At 37.9% G+C, this 19,780-nt stretch overlaps 1 protein-coding gene across 5 annotated transcripts in view; it reads left to right on the forward strand.

The window, feature by feature from the left end:
* The window catches only part of LOC111864936 (activating signal cointegrator 1 complex subunit 3), a 134,303-nt gene that overhangs the window by 92,596 nt on the left and 21,927 nt on the right, over nucleotides 1-19,780 (forward strand). For all 5 annotated transcript variants that reach the window (XM_023852569.2, XM_023852567.2, XM_023852568.1 and 2 more), the window contains 9 exons: nucleotides 807-926; nucleotides 3,474-3,588; nucleotides 7,410-7,546; nucleotides 9,108-9,284; nucleotides 10,749-10,974; nucleotides 13,429-13,570; nucleotides 14,086-14,197; nucleotides 16,523-16,691; nucleotides 17,433-17,653. In XM_023852569.2, the coding sequence (XP_023708337.1) occupies nucleotides 807-926; nucleotides 3,474-3,588; nucleotides 7,410-7,546; nucleotides 9,108-9,284; nucleotides 10,749-10,974; nucleotides 13,429-13,570; nucleotides 14,086-14,197; nucleotides 16,523-16,691; nucleotides 17,433-17,653 (1,419 nt within the window). The remainder of the gene's footprint in view (nucleotides 1-806; nucleotides 927-3,473; nucleotides 3,589-7,409; nucleotides 7,547-9,107; nucleotides 9,285-10,748; nucleotides 10,975-13,428; nucleotides 13,571-14,085; nucleotides 14,198-16,522; nucleotides 16,692-17,432; nucleotides 17,654-19,780) is intronic.

Below are 19,780 nucleotides of genomic sequence, written 5' to 3' on the forward strand. Positions count from 1 at the left end.
GTCATGACTTTATGTTTTCATACGTTGAAAAAAATTGCCTCAAAGGGTTAAGTATTTCTGCTCTTCTAATACATCTGTTAAATTGAAAGATTCAAGAAATACATCACCCACTTGTCATGAACAACTTCGTGAAGATAGCTGCAAATGTAAAAATACCAGTATGAAGCATCTGTTCACAGATTCATTTTCTTAAGTGGCTAGTACATTTTAATTGTATTGTGCTATGTGGAATTTATTGCTTGTCAGAGTTTCATAATACATGATACTGGTTTACAGACTCAAGCTGAAACATATTTTTTTTTTGCTGTATTTGCTATTTTGATGCACCTTACAGTGACATCTTTAGAAAGCATGCACTGATTATGTGTCCTGCAGTGATCTGTTAGATGATCAGTACAGAGAAAGAACTTTGTCTCAGAGACTGTTCTTTCTCCTGTCTTTGGGAACTAAAGTGAAGTATGATTATTTAATAGGCCATTATGTATGTGTCTAAACCTTTTAAATCCCTGCCTCCTTGTGGAGGAGCTGGTGAACAGGGGAGCAGTGCGGAGACTTAAGTGGTCATCTATCCAGTAGTGTATCATTTATGCTCCGAGTGTCTCTAGATGACTTACAGACAGTGTTGCACTTTCATTGGGTATCAACAGGATGTCTTTTCATTTCAGTACTGAATATTTTGGTGCATAGTGTATATTTGTGTAATTGAAGTTGGCATAGTAATGATAATTGTAATGTAAATGCTTCTTTGAAACAGCGTTACAAGAAATGTGTGGCAGCACTGTATATATATTTTTGTTGTGTTTAAGATAACACTGGGAACAATTTCAAATGTCGATGAAGCTGTGCAGTGGCTGAGTTATACATACCTATTTGTTCGAATGAAAATCAATCCTCAGTGCTATGGTTTCAACTATCAGGATGCTCATGTAAGTTGCAGTTTTTGAAATATCTCTAAATAAAGCAAAACCTCCAAACAACAACTGAAGCATGGATCCAAGCTTGAAAAATTGCGTTTTATTTTTCCAAGCTGTAATGTACACAAAAATCTGTATGCTGTAAGAGTGCAATCTTTATTGCAGTTTGGAATACCCATAATTCTAAAATGCATTCTTTGTAATTTTGCATTTCTCAAATTCTTCATGTCTCCATATTCATTTATTAGGGACTATTATATTTTAGTGAGCAGCCTTGGAACCTGGGCCCACAAGGCTATCTGCCACCCCCAGGGGCCTTCCAACTTTGGCGTCACAATTCTTCCACACTGAGTCAATTCCACACTGTTGCTGCTCTTCATGGGAGGGAGGGGGAATGTGGTCATGCCCCCAGGGTGCCAAAATGGCACTTATTCCTCTTTCAGTCATAGCATGAGATGAACTCGTTGGTGATCTTAGTGATGAGCACCCAATCAATGGGTATCACCTTAGGGTCAACTCTGCCAACATTTCTTCAAGATGAGAGTCTCCTCTGATGCCATGTGTAGGATGTATGGCTGAGTCACTTGGGTCACTTCTCTCAGGGAGTCCTGCAGTTATGTTTGGCCTGGTGATCATCATAGATGCCTTGGTGTCAGTGATCAAGAAACGTGGTTTTTCTCCTGTCCCCAGCATTTAGACTGTCATCAGTCACCTTCCTTGCCTACATGCTGACAGTTTATTGAGGGAGCAGGACTGATGGCACCACTGTCTTGTAAGTGGCATGTTCTACCTGTCTCTTGGGTTCCTGTTGACATTCTTCCAAGCAGTAATTCTGGAGGCACTCATGTTGACAGTCTCTCCTAAGGCTGATACCGCCTTACTGCAAGCTTACCAGTTTCCTAGTCCTTCTGTACTTGGTCTCTTGTGGTAGAGGTCCTAAAGGTGCTTCAGGGGTTGTGATGTATTCTCCTGTTGTCTTCACAGCCCTAAGACTTAGTTTTGGGCCTCATTGAGCACCACTCTCAAGCCTTTCTGCCAGTTGAATTCTGAACTCTTGCCTTGACCTTTCTATCCCACTGTATCTCATTGCCATTTTCCTCATGATGGTTCTAGGCAGACTGGAAGGCACTTAACTGCAACTTCCATCTTTTCTTGGTCGGCCCTCATTTTGTCCCTCGTCTTTCTGAACATGTTGCTTAACAGGCTTACCAACCTGTCCAGGATGAGGTCCAGAAACACCTGCAGTGCAGGATCTGTTTCTAGTCCATAATTAACCACACACAGTCCCACACTTATGATACCATTTGTCACATTATATTGACTATACAGGGGTTCAGATTAGTAATTGTATTTATTGAACACTGAATCATCACATTCACAAATAACTACACAGTTCACAAGTGTTCTTCACCATTTCACAATCTGTTATTTCACTCTTGCTTGGTTCTTTCTTGAAATAACAGACTGTCTCCAATGCATCCCATCATTATTGGCTCTCTCACTGGTCAGTCAGTTGGTTAAGTAAATTGCTGCTGTCCAGCACCACCACGTTCAATTATGACCATTTTTTTTGTTCTTTCCAAACTTTTTAACATGTTTTAAAATGGTGCCTTCTCTTTGATGAGAAGAGGCATCTATTACTAGTCAATCCCTCACTACAGGGCGGTGACTCCTCACGTTCTCTCACCAGCTCCAATGTGCCAATTTATATTGGCTTGTTGCGGACAGATTATAAGATGCCACTTCTGACTGTTGTGCTCATAGTCGTTGCATAGCAATTGGATACCTCTGCAACAGTTCTGTGATTCCAAGATTTTGCATTTTCAGTATCATGGCACGGTGCATACCAAACAGGCTGGTGTAGTGGTGACTGTCTAGACTTGGAGTCAGGAGTCGCTCTCTTTGAATCTTGGCTGGGACACAAACTATCCTGACTGAGAGTTTTATAGTTAACCTCAGTTCCTCCAGGCAAATGCTGGGATAGTACTTCAGTTACTTTATGACTGCTTCCTTCCAAATCCTTTCCATTTCACCATTCATCAGCCATCTTAACATTCAGTGCTGTATTGTCTGCAATGTTGATAGCAATGTAAAATAACCCAATAAAGAGAAGTAATACATGTATAATATCAGTAGTAATGTCTCTCTAAATTGACAATAAAAAAAGAACTTTTGTCATTGTGTACTAAACTGATTATTCATTTAAGTAACTAAACTGATATTACACATTGATGTATTATTAAATTATTATTATTAAATGATCAGAGCACACAGTTTTTTAACTAACAGCATGGCTAGACAGGAAAGTCTGTCCTGAAATTTCAGAAAATTTTGTGTGTGGTAGCTACTTGTATTTAATGTCTCTTCGTTCTTTGAACTCGCACACAAGTCATTTATGTGACCTTAGAACACAGTTGCTGTGGTGTATGCCATTTAAATAAAAGTCATTTTAAAGTAAACATAATTTCTTATACACAGCACCACTTGGGAGAAACTAGTTTTTTTGATATCTTACCACATGGTGATTTTTACTTCACCATGAGATGCATATTTTCTCAGGATGATCCTCTGTTGGAGAAGAAAAGAAGAGACTTAATTGAATCTGCTGCTCGTGCCTTGGATAAAGCAAGAATGGTCAGGTTTGAACCTCGAACTGGAGACCTAAATATTACAGGTAGTGTGGAAATTACGTGATACACTATAGTTACTTGTACATTGTAATAAGAAAAATTCTAAGTCTATGAAAACCAAATAAATTACCGTCGTTGTAAGAGGCAGTAATTTAATATTTAGTTTGTTCAATGCAAAAGTGTATTGTTTTACTTTTTGATGTATTACTATGTACTGTATATCATTTGTTTTTGTAATTCACACATTGTACACACACACATGCGCAAAAGAAAGTGCTGGCCTTGTACTGTGATTTCTAGTGATCTTCTGTGCATACTCCTTTATTTTAAATTTTCGTCAATCCTACACTTTGAATGAAGTGCAAGCTTCTGCCCATAAGGGTGCCATGATCGTCATCTGGTTCCATTAAATAGTGGTCCAGGAGATGAAATCTTAAGTAAGCTATGGCCTCCCACTCACATAGGAGATGTGTGGCTGTTTCATTTTTTCTAGGCATCTTTTATTAATGGGACTGTCAGTGCCATTCTGAAAAGGTGTCCTTTTAGGTGACAAGTGTCTGTAAGTAGTTAAGTAAGTAAGTCTGTAACTGGTTTCTGTTTAAAATTAGCAGTTCCTTGGTTCTTCTGGCAGAGGACCTTTGTATGAGTGTCCTGTTAAGGGTTCCAAGTGTTTTTATGGTCTCTGTTTGTCCAGTCCTTGACAGCTTTCTTGGTAGCTCCTCCTTAGTTGCAGAAAGCTGATTCAGGCCCTGTATATGGACATTCAGATCCAAATTTTATCAGGTGATTGACTATTTTGATACAAACAGTGCCCTCATGACCTGACACCCATATGAGGTGAACTCTGTTATGTTTGGCCAGTTGCACATGGGATTGATGGCAGTCTCAAACCAGTTTCTATTTGAAATGGTAACTGTCAAGTGCTTTGATTGCGGTTTTACTGTCCAATAGAATGTAATTGTTTCTATTTAGATTATTGATTGCACATGCCTTAATGGCTTACACTTATGCCTGGAATACTGTGGTGTATGGGCCAAGGTCGAAGCTAAGCTTCCGCCTTGTTCCATAACCATACATCCTAGCCTGAGTACCCGTATTGATCTTGAAGCCATCTGGGTACCAGATTAGTCTTCCCTTCCTGTAGGGTTGAAACCAGTCTTTCCATTCACTTCTGTCAGGGAATCTGATTGTGAAAGGTTTGTCATGGACATGTCTTGGTGTCATTCTGTTAGTCCCCATCTGTAGGACGGGTTTTTCTTTCATGCCCCGAGCCATGTATGTGTGTTCAGAACCTTCAGATTCGGGTTTCTATTGATCACTGCAGTAGAGTATATAAATATGTAAATTCCTACATCATGTTCCACATTCTTCATGCTATTTTTACTGTTTTCTTTCTTGCAAAGAACTTAGGTACCCATTTTGTTTGTGTTAAGTTTGTTATATGAGTTTTTCTCTGTCAACACGCTTAATAATTGTCAACTTAGTTTTTCACACAATTTATTAGAATGTATGTAATCTGTCTTTATACAGAATTTCATATCCTAGCTCCAGTGGTCCATTAGTTATTGATCTTAAGCTGGAAGCTGTATGAAAAGTTTTGCAGATCACTTTTTTGTGTTATGTAAAAAATTACCTTGCATGGGGCCATTTTTTAAAATTTCTGTTACTATGTCATATTTCAGGATCCAGTATTTAAGTGATCCTATTGTCCTTATCTGTCATAAGTTAATATGTGCACCATGTTTCTATTGCTAATTGTAGAAAATTAAAATGTATAGGTGCTCTCTGGTGGCATAACATTCATACTTATTTTGTTAAAATTTGTCAGTTGAATTGAATTGAATTGAATTTATTTACATTCTATAAATCCTAAGCAGGTTAGTACCTTTGGATACAGAACAAGTCAAAAGGTTACATACATAAGTACAGGCAATTTTAGCTTAAAAATTAATATAACTTAATTTTACATCATTCTCTATTTACATTGAAGTATTCATCTAAAGAGTAGAAGGAATGAGCATGTAGATAATTCTTTAACTCTGATTTAAACTTTTTAGTATCATTGCCCAAGTTTTTAATACTTTGTGGCAGATTGTTGAACACTTTTATGCCAGTAAAGTAGACTCCTTTTTGATATACTGATAAAGTTGATGAGGGTAGGTGGAAGTTATATTTTTGTCTAGTATTCATGTTATAGACATCAGAATTTAATTTGAATTTATCTTTGTTGTAAACAACAAATAGGAGAAGCGATAATATGTATTGCGATTGAAGCGGTAGAATTTTTAATTTCTTAAATAATTCTCTACATGAATCTCTACTTCTACATCCTGTAATGATTCTTATTATATTCTTTTGTATTTTAAAAATTATTACACTATGTGAAGAGTTCCCCCAAAATATTAATCCATAGTTCATAATAGAATGAAAGTAGGCATGGTAAACCATCTTCAATGTTTCCTGTGACATAAAAGGCTTAATTGATCTCATCGCATAGCAAGCTGCATTTAATTTAGGTATAATTTGTTCAATATGTATTTTCCAAGACAGTGTACTGTCTACATGTATTCCAAGGAATTTTGTATCAAGTACTTTACAGATTAATTTGTTGGCATAACTGATGTCCAGATCAATTTGGTGGTTGTTTTTAGTTGTGAATGATATGTAATGGGTTTTATCAAAATTTAATGAGAGTAAATTGGCTTTGAACCATCTGTTTAAGGCTTCAAATACAATATTTATGTCATTTTTAAAGTTGTCAAATTTAGAGTTGGTTTAGAGGTTCAAACACACAAACACCATGATGATCTCATGAACCTAATTTTCCCTTAAGAAAGTAGTGCAGGCAAAAATCAAATAATTGGAGTGTGTAGCACAGTGTTTGCTTAAAGTAGAAATTCCCTTATGCTTAATTACCATTCCTTGAAGGTGTATGAAGGGAGCCATCATAAGAAATGTAATTTTTACCTCAGGACCAAATGGTGATGAGTGGTTGGGTTTAATACTGTGGCAGAATTTCTGGTGTCAGAGGAATGGCCTCCAGAGCTATTATGGGCATATTACTGATGAGAAAAACTTCAGCACCACTGCTGGAGTAGGACCACAGTCTGCCCTAAACTTGTATTCAGTACCAATTGTCACTGAATAATCCGTCGAGTGTAACAACGTTCTCAGGTCACTTTATTTATTTCACTCGCCTTACATGTTTCGGTTCACAAGGAACCATCATCAGAGGCATGTTACAAACACATGAAACCACTGGCGTTGTATTGTACACAGTATGTAAGCTGCGTGATCTGCTACAGATGTCGGAGTGTAAAAGCACAACACTTTCTCGTAACGTTGAATGCATGTACACCTCTTGTATTCCATCCAAAGAATGCCCTCAAATTGAGCCGTCAATGTTAAAATTTAAAGCTTAAAACATTTAAAGTAAAATTTGGCTTCTTCTTGTTGATTCGTCCCGGTGATGGGAATCGTCAACTTGAGGTTGTGTATGCTTTTGGTCGGATGTGTCTTACGCGTNATTCAGTAGCTGCTTGGTTTTAGTCTAAAATGGAGTCCAGAGATAAGGATTAGCTCTATTGATTAGGCCCAACTAAGTAGATTTTACCTGAAGATTGAGACAAAATCCAGTCTCCAAAACGTTGTGTGTTTAGATGAAGACAGGGTGATGGATAATGTCCAGAAACATAGTATTTGTATTCTATAATATGCTTGCGATCTCACAAGCATACTGTCTTTCCTGATGCATGGAACATAAACTAGAAATTTGTTGAGTTACAGCTTAGAAATACCTGCTTGAATGTTTGTGTTAATGGTGTTTATGGTATTGCTGGTTTTTTCATTTGTCTTGAAATTTCAGATCTTGGTCGAACTGCTAGTCACTTCTATATAAAGTATGCTACAGTTGAGGTTTTCAATGACCACATGGAAGAAATAATGACAGAAGCTGATGTGCTCTATATGATGTCACTGTCCCAAGAATTTGAACAACTGAAGGTTGGAAATTGTATTTATCAGTAATTACCATAAGTACATCAGTTATATATGAGTGCAGTATGAGTCTTTCCAGACAAATTACACCCATAAAATGAAAACGCTGAATGTATGGAGCAGTGGTCAATCCACATTCATACACCCATGCACGAGGGCCTTCATTGATTTGGTATGCATCAGTGTACCATATTAATTCCCCATTTTGTTGGACCGAAACCTGCTTCACTTCTGTAAGGCAATCTGACTGAATGGTTTAGTGTCTTGGTAACATGTAATTGGCCCGTGTCTGGTGTACCTAAAATTAGATAAATGGTTGGTAAACAGATGTGAGTTGATGATTGTGATGGTGGTGGTGATAGCAACAACGATGACAATGGCAATGATAATGGTGATATTTGTGGTAGTGGTGAGAAAAGACAGCCTACTATATTTGCAGAAGGACTAGGATGGTGATAGCAGTTGTAGGAAGTACAAGATGTTAATGTTTATGTGCATGCAGCCATACTCCAACCCTGTATATACTGCTACCATTGCATTGCATGCATTAAAGCCTAGGAACAGAAATTTTCTATGTTATTTCAAAAGAATTCTCCTCCAGTGATGTGCCACCCCCAATAGCCACTATCTGTCAACATCTGTAGCAGTACAGTCCAATTAAGCATCATACAGAGTTTGCAGCCGTAGAGGGAACTTGACAGCAAGATAGAGCAGATGGAACATTTCTCTGTGACTCCTGTGCCCTTCCCCGCTAGCAAGAGTGCAGTCATGTCACTGATTCCCTCACTTCAGTTTCTGTACATGCACACATTTATAAGAATACTGTTACAAGATGTATAAAAAAAAAAAAAAAAGCAAGGCTATCCCTGTACCAGGCCGTGAAGACCCATAGGGTTGTGAGACGTTGAGCGTCCCACATTCCAAATCCAGGCAGTAGAATGAACCTGTTACTCGGAGCGGCTATTTTCATGATATCTGATCTCACTATGTTGACTTTAAAATAACTCAGTTGATACAGCAAGTAGGCCATGGGTTGGGTAACTGAGGAATCAGGGTTCAGTCCCTAGTGGGGTCAAGAGTTTTTACTTCTCCACGTCAACCAGACCAGCTCTTGGCTCTCCCCAGGAGTAAAACACTAAGGGTATGAAACTGACCACTCACTTCCATCTATTACCAAGCTTAAGGAAGATGGAGCTATACCTTCATTCCCCCATTCATCTTCATGGCATGGTACATAATTAATTAAGCCCAGGAATAACTACCTACCTTTAAATTACCTGAATAGAGTTAAGAATTCACTTTACTATAGAATAATTTTTAATAATGCATTTTAATATATTATTTTTATACTGTTATATTTCGCATAAATTCATTTTTAGTTCTCAAATGAATTAGCACTTTCTTCATTTTATATCAAATTTTCGTTTTCTCTTCAGAAACATAAAGTGGAGGCTTTTCTATGTTGATTTTTGTCTTTAACCCACTGTTGCAATTTTATGTAATTGAGTACAGTGGATGATATGATATAGCAATGTTTTTCTTCTCCATGTAATAATCTTTCCTTTAGGTACGGGATGATGAACTTGAAGAACTAGATGACCTGACCAGCAAGTACTGTGAATTTGTGGTTAAAGGAGGCAGTGAAAACTTGCATGGAAAAGTGAACATATTATTACAGACATTTCTGTCCCGTGGTCGAGTGAATTCTTTTTCCCTCATGTCAGATCAGGCCTATATTACACAGGTATGTCCTAGTAGTTTCTTAAAATTTTTAGTTGAAGACACATTTTTAGTTTCTGTTTGGGGGTTAGATATAGAGTATGCTGTACTTTGTCATGAAAGTAATCATACAAGCAGTGACATACAAATTTTCAATTTCATTGGATATGCTTTTGAAGCATCATATGTCTGATATTTATAAACCAGGCTCAACAAATGTTGGCATAATTCACCAGTAAGTAAAATATTCTGCATGATAAGTATTTCTTTAGAAGAGAACCCGTGTCAGTGTTGCATTAACAGTGGGCCTCACCTTTACCAGCTACAAACTTGCTGTGGAGAAATAAGATCAGGCAGAATATTAACCAATGAATTGAAAAATTTTCGCAGTTAGCTGCATTTTTAATACTTGATACAAATGAGCAAACTGTATGGTGTGACATGAAGGCTAGAAACAAGAACTGTGCAGTAATAAGAGGTGGCCATTGCTAGGCAGTTCTGATGAAACTCGATATGAAAAATCTTTGCATTACAAAGTCTACCTTATATATGGCCAGAAGTGCACTTTTCTTATATTACTGTGTTGAAATGTGGATTTTGCCCATTATTTTCTATTTAATCTTATGTCTACTGAAATGTTTATAAACTGGCCACAGGTAAGCTTAATAAACTGCAAAGAATGCTCTGGAGAATCTTCTTTACTACATTACAAAACTGGTGAAAAAGTAATTACAGTGATATCCCATTTAAAGTTTTTTTGAGGAGCAGTGGATTTTAACACCTAACTGAAGAAAATTTTAACTTGAAGAAATTCAGTGTTGAAATTTTTAGTGTGGGATCATTGGAAGTGAATGTTAAGCGGGAGCAACACTTACCTGAAATTGTGGTTCCATTATATTCTGATTCATATCAGTTTTGCCAAATGTTGTGTACCAGTACACTTAACAGACAAAATTAAAATATGTTATAGAGAAAAGTGGTGAAAATGGTGGACTGCGTTGAAGTTTTGTAGGCTGGGATCCTGTGGCACTATTTATGATTGGTAATGAATATTCATATTTCATAAGAAGTGGAATTTCTTTATTGGTTGAGTAACTGACTTCTTGAAAAGACTCTGTATCATGTATTTAATCGTTTTATTAGTTATGCAGGTAATTATTTTCATAAAACATCACATAAGATTAGATACTTGGAGAAGCAGCACCTCTGAGATTGCAAGGCAGTGTTGTAGGCTGGGATCCTGTGGCACTATTTATGATTGGTAATGAACATTCATATTTCATAAGAAGTGGAATTTCTTTATTGGTTGAGTAACTGACTTCTTGAAAAGACTCTTTATCATGTATATTGTTTTATTAGTTATGCAGGTAATTATTTTCGTAACACATCGCATAAGATTAGATAGTTGGAGAAGAAGCACCTCTGAGATTGCAAGGCAGTCTGAGCACAGTGTTAACTCGTATAGTATGGTGTAATATTAATGTTGCAGAATGCAGTTAGAATAGCAAGAGCACTCTTTGACATAGTGCTGCGGAAGAACAATCCAATCATGGCTGGAAGGATCTTGACATTTAGCAAGATGTTCGAGCAGCAACAGTGGGATTTTGAAACACCCATGCGACAGTTCCGTATTCTTGGACCAGAGATCATTCAGAAAATAGAAGAAAAGAAGCTTAGTGTTGACAAGCTAAGAGAGATGGATGTGAAAGAGATCGGTGAGTAGGCAGAAGTGGGTAATTATAATGGATGCCAGTAGGTGCCCAACTCATGCCTATCAGTGGACAAAATTTCCAAAAGAGACCAGTATCAAGGGTAATTATCAGAAATCAGTCCATTCAGGAGTGATTACTGGAGAACAAGACCAAATAGAAATACACAGGGCTGTTACTGAAGATAAAATTCAGTAGAAACTCACCAAAGGATAATTGCCATAGTTGAATATTGTCATCTCACTAGGTACTACCTGAATGTGGTGAGGAGGATTGTTTGCTTTCATCATCTGGAGAACTATGCTAGCAGGGACATGAGCAGGTATACAGACTGAAGGTTTAGGGGCCAGGTGAAAGGTAGTCCCTGGTTCTCCGAGTTGAGACTTGTTTGTTAGGCTGACAGTCTCACTTTGGAAAGCATGTATGTTAAGAGAGAAACAGATGCCAGATGGATAATTTAGGGAAATGACTTTGGAAAAACAATAGGTTGCATCTGTGGAGAATGATTATAGAACCTACATGTGAAGAGCTCAAGGCAATAGCCAAGTAGTAGAAATGGATGGGTGTGTCTGAAAGGCAGACGACTATTGAGCCAAAGAATTTTTATTGTGACATGCAAAAATTGGTGGACCTCATATTTAAGTGTAATGTTGAGTTTGCCTTTCTGTGTGAAATCCCGCTTTTGAAAGTCGCTAGTACAAGTGTATGCATAGTCGTAAATAATAAATATTGTCCCATGTTGGGTATGTCACACGACACATAACTTCACGCACATTTATTCTTGCACACTCAAATACAAATAGTATCACTTCAACTGCGTTCTATGGCGGCTATCCCAAGAGTGTCTCGGCAAATGCATTACCTTCTTATATATCCGCGGCCGTTGCTACACAGGTGAACCTTCTGTTGTAACCGTGGAGACTTGCTGTTAGAATTACAATACTGCTATTTTTACTTCCTATGCAACGGTCTGTTCTGATGTTTCCATGGAAGTAGCCCTTCTGGATTCCAAACACGTGACAGTATTTAAATATTGTAAAATTTAGTGTAAATACCTTTCTTCATTATTATCTGCTTTATGTAAATATAGTCTTCACCACTGTGCCATCCAGTTGATTCTCGACACTCCTCAAAGCACCTCAAAGTACAGATTGATGTCACACCTCTTATGCCTCGTAATAATACTTCTTCTTTTCCGTCAAACCAGACAGATGTGACAGTTCATTCTTTTGGCTGAGGAGGTTGGTGACTGTTGTCATTTGGCCTCCTCCAGGCAAGATGCTGTAGTAGACAGAGCAAGGGGTCTATGTACAGGGCATTGTGGGCAAGGAGGACCCCTCACAGCATGTTTCAGACAAGGGCAAATCTAACTGTGTGAGAAATTTGCAGTATAGGATGACAGCAGGATGAAACTGTTTAGAATAATCAGGTCAAATAAATGGGAAAAGCAGGTTCCACCCCCCATTTTCAGGTTCAGTGGCTAATGAAATAACTCCTTGCCATCTTGTTCAGTTGTCCACATAGCCAATATGTTTATATAGGCTTCTAGTACTGCTAGTTTTATGGCATTTCCATGCTCATCAGAAAAATTTCTTCTGCTGGAGGGTTGTACATATTTGTCAACATACATTATGCCTTGTTTGTCCTTCCAAACTGATGTTGTGTCGCCTCTCACCCTAGGCTGAATGTTTCCCCTACTTATTCCAAGTCTCATGTGTGGGCAGATGCTACTTTTCTTTGGAAGTTGAGCATCATCATTTCTTATGACAGCTGGTGTTTATGTCAGAGTCATGCATTCCACACAGGAATGATTTTATAATGCAGAACCACTTTGTGAAGAAGTTAGCCTCCTATTAATAGAGTTAGCATCAGAATAAAAGAGTGTAACAGTATTGTCTGGTCATTTTCAAATTTGTCATTATACTGTGTGGTATGTGTTATTTTCTTAAAACAAAATGCATTGTGTTTGTTTACCAAAAATGTTATTAGTTACAGATTTTTTTAATAACATGCTCTAAATTATTTAAACTCTCAGCAGCCAAGGGTATTTAAATTCCAGCTAGCAGCATTCTGTGACCACTTATATACCTCAGTGCTTATGGGATAAATGCGTACACGTTACGCACTGTAATTTAAAACATATTTTTTTTGTGGAGTGACATTTCTTCATCTTCTTTACTTTCATGTGATTTTTCTCTTTCCTCCTCACCAGGTTCATGCATGAGATAAACAGTTTCCTTTCTTGCCTTGCCTTCCACAGTTTCAAGTTGTCACTGGTGCTCATGTTCTGTCTCAATTTTCTACATCAGCTGTGACTTCGTAGATTGATATTTTCTATAAATATTCCAGCAGAATGAGGAATTTATTTGTTAAAACTCAATGTAAAATATGATGTATCTTTTCTTTTGAATTTTAATCATTTACCATAGAAAGTGAAGTAAATCATATGTTGCTTGCTAGGAGTAATCCTTCGCCATGCCAGAATGGGCCAGACCGTGAAACACTGTGCACAGGAGTTTCCCTTGTTGGACATGGATGCTGTACTGCAACCAATCACACGCACTATTGTCAGGATAAGGCTTAATATTATTGCAAATTTCAGGTAGGTTAACACATTCTTAATAGCTGTAGATTATACACTGAGGCCATAGCTCCAGTGTGGAAACTTGTGTTCAGGATGGCTATTATTCTGATAATGCTCCATATTAATCTGTGACCACCACTGAGTTGTTGCTGCAGTCTGAACCTTAGATGAGGCTTAGGCAGCATCTACACGAACACACAAAATGCGTCCGTCATAACGAGCATACTTTGCTGAGGATGTTGCTGAGGACACCACACAGTTGTGGAATGCGGTGCATAGTTTTTTGTCTGCAGTGGAGCCAGGAGAAAGCATAGCATTCGCCCCTCTTGTTTATTTATACAACGGACGTCACGACGTTTGTTACAACGGACGCATTTTGTGCGCTCGTGTAGACATTGCCTTAATCTGTGACAGCAACATTGACATGGATTCTTTGTAATGGAATTACGTTTAATTTAAGAATCTGTAATAAACTTGACATTTTTTAGATATTTATTTATTTATCATTTAATAAATGTCATTCCATTTCTTAGGTGGAATGACAAGGTCCATGGGAAAACATCTGAGGCTTTCTACATTTGGATTGAGGACCCTGAAAATAACTACATGTATCATTCAGAATTATTTCTGGTTACAAAGAAACAGGTAGGTATGCTCATTTTGTGCATCTTGTGTGGTTCTAGCAAAAGGATGTTACAGATTATGTATTAAATTTGGATTGAAAGGTGACTGTGGAGAACTAGAAAATTTTGTCTATACTATTTTTTCCCAGTGAAGAATTGTGCATCTAGTGTGACTAGGATGTTAGTTTTGTGTTAATGATTTTTTTTTATAAAATGTTACCAATTTGAATGACTTTCTGTCTATTTGATTTGTTTAATTTTACTAGTATGTCATAAATTTTAACTTTATCTTTGGGTGCAGTTCAGTATGCATCTCAAAGTATGTGGAGTTGCTTCTAAGGAAGTGGATTTTTCCTTTTGTGTTGCCATGCTGCCTTATCATTATGCACAATGTAAAACAAACTTCATATAAAACAACATCATTGTTGTATACCCAGCTAACAGTTTAAACAAACATTATGGCTAGCTTGAAATGATCTAACATTGAGAGCTAAACTAATACTTGCAAGATGATGACCAATTCCTATAGAGTATCCAGCAGCTGAAAGGAAAATATGACCATTCACAAATAGAAGGAGCAGAACCCAGGGAGTGCATACGAAATGATATTATGTGGGGAATAAAATCACTGAAATGGTAAGAAGTTAGTGAAATTGGAAAAAAATTACATAAAATTTCGGAAAACATGTATTGCAGGAATATACATGCAAATAGCTCAAGCGGTTAGTCACTGGCTTCCCACCCCAGTGGCCCAGGTTCGATCCCGGTTGTGGTCAAGTGGGATTTGTGGTGGACAGAGTGGTGCTGGGGCAGATTTCCTCTGAGAACTTTGGTTTCCTCTGCCAGTCTTCATTCCACCAAATTCTCCATCATAATCACCCAGGGCAGGCTACAGTAGGCCAATCAGTGGTCGCCGTGCTGAGCAGACCCAGTTGGACTCCACCCCCCACTAAGCGAATTAAAAAAAATTTAACATAAATGCAAGGTTTTACTGTTACTGATTATGCTGAAAATTAAGTGGGTATATGTCATGGTTATATGTGACAGTGGTGTATATATGTTTTCTTACCTTGTGTTGGATTTTAGAGTGCATGTTCCACTTGATATATGTTGTTTTGCATGTTTCTGTTTTTATTTTCTCTTGTAGGTTGATCTGAAATATGAATTGTTTGTTGTTATATATTATGTGTGTACTCTGTGGTCTAGTTGTTAAGAGTTCCTGCCTACAGATCCAGAGGTCTGGGTTCGATTCCTGGCGCTACCAGATTTTCTGAGAAATAGTGTGTCTGGAAGGGGGCCCACTCAGCCTTGTGAGTATAATTGAGGAGCTATTTCAAGGAAAGTAGCAGCTCTGGTCTAGAAAACCGAAATTAATGGCCATGGGGAATTGTTGCGCTGACCACGTGACACCCTCTATCTGCTTGAGTTGGCACTAACTTCAACACGCGGCAGTCGCTCAGTAGGTATAGTTCGTTTGCCAACTCAAACCACAGAGTTTTTGTTGTTATTTGGTTGTTTTTCCTTACCTTGTTGTAGAAGGTGTTATGTCTGGGAGAGTAGCTATGTAGAACATTGTGAATGTCTGGGTTTGCATGTTTTCAATGTGGAGGTGTATGGTCCTGCTATTTGTTGTGTGGTATGTAATGAGAATTCCTAATATAAATGTCAGTTTGACAGGAGGATGTGTAAGAAAGACACGCATGTCTCCTCCTAGATCTGTGAAGATTTTATTTGATTGCTCTGAGTGCATTACTGTGAACACTCCACATAGTGTTCTTATAGCTGATGCCTCCAGTTTTGATACTTCAGTCTTCTTGATGTTTTCCTGCTTTGGAAGTAATCAAAGAATCCATATCTGAGGTGGACTTCACTACTCTGTATGGTAGGATAGTGTTTGGAAAACCTTTTGATTTGGCTGGTCTCAAGCCTGATTTTCATCGCACCCAAGTTCAGCATCATGATCTCCAAGTCAGCATCCATGTAAAACTATATTTGTTCTAAACTTTCTGAAATATATTCTCACGTGTATGAGTGACAGTAGACAGGGTTTGGATTGGTAATTGGATTTATTAAACACTTACAGATTGTAACTACCAGTACTTCACTATCACTAATTCACACATTACAATTCACTGCAGCATGCACCAAGTCTTAACGTCTAACTAACGGTTCCCGGTACCCATTGAGTAGGAGGCTGGGTGGCCCCCAGAGCCTGTCTGGACGACGTGAGAAGAGAAAATTTATGACCCTACAGGTCTGCCATGTATTTGCTTATTCCACATTCTTTGCCTAGAAATGTGTTTGTGTGCCAAAATATATAGCATTTAATGCTTTTCATTGCTTTCAGGTTTTGTCAAAAGAACCTCAAGAACTAGTAATGACCATTCCACTGACTGAGCCGCTGCCTTCTTTGTACTGCATTAGAGCTACCAGTGATCGGTGGTTGGGATCCATGACGAGTATTCCCCTAACCTTCCAACATCTCATTTTGCCTGAAAGCCATCCACCGCACACTGGTGTGTAACAACAGTAAAAGAATTAATGAGTTTATGAACTACATAGAATAAAAGAAGGTATTTGTTATAACCAAGAAATTGTACCCAATCAATATCTAAATTTTCTTTTAAAGTAACTAAAACTATAAATTTGTTTTAGGTTAGATCTAAAAGTTTGTGATGATGGTGCATTAGTACAAATATTGTGTTTTTGGACATTATCCACCCTGTTGTCTTAATCTAAAAACCTTCCTGTTTATTTTTAAAAACACAGTGTTTTGGAGACTGGATTCTGTCTCCATCTTCAGGTAAAACATACTCAGTTGGGCCCAATTGATAGATCTAGTCCCTGTCTCCGGACCCCTGTGCCAGCTTCAAGATGGGGTACATAAATCAAACACAGCACAAATCGTCTGCGAGAGCTAATAAAACATTAAATTATTAAAACTCCACATGTATGAGGCCTTGCATGACAAATTTTTCCCACACAAACTACACTTGATGGAGTTGTAGTTCCTTGACTTCTGCTGTACTAACAGGAGTCCAGATGGGAGAGATGTCCAAACTGGGTTGACTGATCGGATGGTTCAGCAGAGACATGTATTTCCTGTATGTAGTGTTGGGCTCAATCTGCAAGACCTTCGCTTCATTCCAGCATATTGTGTGGCCCATCATGCATACAAGGAAGGCCACAAAATATGGTGGAACGAAGCGAAGAATACATTACTCATATAACCACTCTTTTTCTTTTCTTCATTGTAGATTTACTGGAACTACAGCCATTGCATGTGAAAGCTCTTGAAGACCCTAGCCTGGAGGCTCTGTACCCATTTGAACACTTCAATCCTATCCAGACACAGATATTCCATTGCCTGTATCATACAGACAACAATGTGCTGCTAGGTGCACCCACTGGGTCTGGTAAAACAATTGCTGCTGAAATTGCCATGTTTCGGGTATTCAGGGTATATCCAGGCAGTAAGGTCAGTAGAAACCATTGTAGCATAATCAGAATATCAGCCTTTTGGTAGATTGCACAGTGTTATGTCACAAAAGATAGAACCCTTCTTAACAAAATTTGGTTAGAAAAGCTGAAAGGGAAAGACAAGTTGAGAGATATGGGCGTATATAGGAAGATAACATTAAAATGGGTCACAAAGAAGTATAGTGAATGCATGGAATGGATTTAGAGGACTTAGGATACTGTCTTAGCAGCCAGGCTCTTGTAAAGGTGGTAATGACCATTTATGTTACATACACATACCACCTGAGTTACTATCAGCTTCTAAAGGACTCTTCTGTAAGTATGTGCAGGGCTTGAATTTTGTTACTCAATTTGAGAAAAAATGTTGATTTGAACATTGAATTTTGACACACACACGCATGCACGTGCACACACACAGATATAGGAATTACGTTAACCGTCACACAACAAATGTACTCGCTTTTAATGTTTCACAACTAGACTTTTTATTCCTGCTCCATGTTTTGGTCATACAAGCCCATCATCAGTCAGTTAATATAGGAATACGTTTAATCATTTAACTACCGATATGGATCCATACCAGTGCAGTGTGTCATATAATAACAGAAAATTTGCCTCGAGTTGGCAAGTAATATAATTAAGTATAAAGAATAGAAGATAAGAAATAAAATAAACGGTAAACCTGATAGGAAATGAATAAAATATATACCATGTATAAGGTGATTTAATTATTTATATATTACAGAAATATTAAATATATTAAAATACTTAAAAATATTTGTCAGTAAATAATGAAACTATTAAGTGTGAAAGGATAAGAATATGTATGCCAAGTTAATTCAGTAAGGTTCTGATGCTACTGTGTTCTATTGGGCACGTTATGTCATTTGTGGATCTTTTGTTGTTAGAAGGTTCCTGCGTAGTGAAGCCAGGTTGTGGAACCCAGAGACAAGTTTTGATGATATGTAGATTATTAATGTGTTATGTGTGGAGTGGGTCTATTTTTGATATGAATTCAGTCATTATGTGATCACAAGATATGTCATATGCATTTTTGCCTGGGCATATGTATGTTCCTGTTTTGCTGTGTGATGGTTAACCTAATTCATATATATACAGTAGAACTTGGTTATAACGTCATCAAAGGGACCTAAAAATAGTGTCGTTATAAACGAATGTCGTTGTAACCGAAATTGGCACTTCCACAGTAGCCTTATGTTAGTCACGTAAAAATCTACCAAAAACCAAGTTAAAATGTTGCATTTTTTAGTGAAATACGTAGTTAAGTACAGACTAACGTAACATTAAAGTGGAATTGCCCAAATGTGTAATATCAAAGACATATTACAGCGCTTTTCACTGACAATACACACCGTATTTCACGAATCACTTTAACGTTCTCTTCAATGCTTAAAACTTTCCTTTTCATTGCCATGTTTTCGCTACTGCACTTCTCTGGGGTTAGGCAGGAACACTATAGGGTAAGTTCTGTTAGGACTGAGGTCCTGTTAGACGAGATTCTAGGAAAGGAATGCAGTTAACAACCTGCCGCGTCCTCTTGCACTATTCACGCAGTCCCACCCCACACCCTTGTTTTCGCATAAAACCCACGCTCCTCTTGCAGCCCGCGGTCGTATTCTTCCAGGACAGTCACGTCAGCAAGTAGAGAAAGTGAGGGTGGGCAGACACATCGAACTTTCCCACGATATCAGAGAAATTCAGGAATGAAAATGACGTTACATACGAGGTTGATGCATTTGTGCATGTCGTACTAAGCAAGGTATAAAAACAGTTGCTTTATGAGGAATTAGTTCGTACCATTGAATATTTGACGCAATAGACAAGGTGTCGCAGAAACCGATGTTGCTATAACCAAGTTTTACTGTATATATATATATATGTGTGTGTGTGTGTGTGTGCGTGTGTGTGCGTGCGTGTGTCTGACTGAAACACACAACAGGATGCACCCAGTGAAGATTGATTTTTCATTTTCGATCGGAAGGAATTTTCATCAAGCAAGTTGGCATCAGTGGTAACACTTTTGACTTGTAGTCAGGAGGTACCCACTTTGAATCTTGGCTAGGACACCAGCTGTCATGACTGAAGCATTTTGTGATTTTCTTGA

This window comes from Cryptotermes secundus, unplaced genomic scaffold (genome assembly GCF_002891405.2).
Source record: "Cryptotermes secundus unplaced genomic scaffold, Csec_1.0 scaffold62, whole genome shotgun sequence".
In the NCBI taxonomy this organism is placed as follows: Eukaryota; Metazoa; Arthropoda; class Insecta; order Blattodea; family Kalotermitidae; genus Cryptotermes; species Cryptotermes secundus.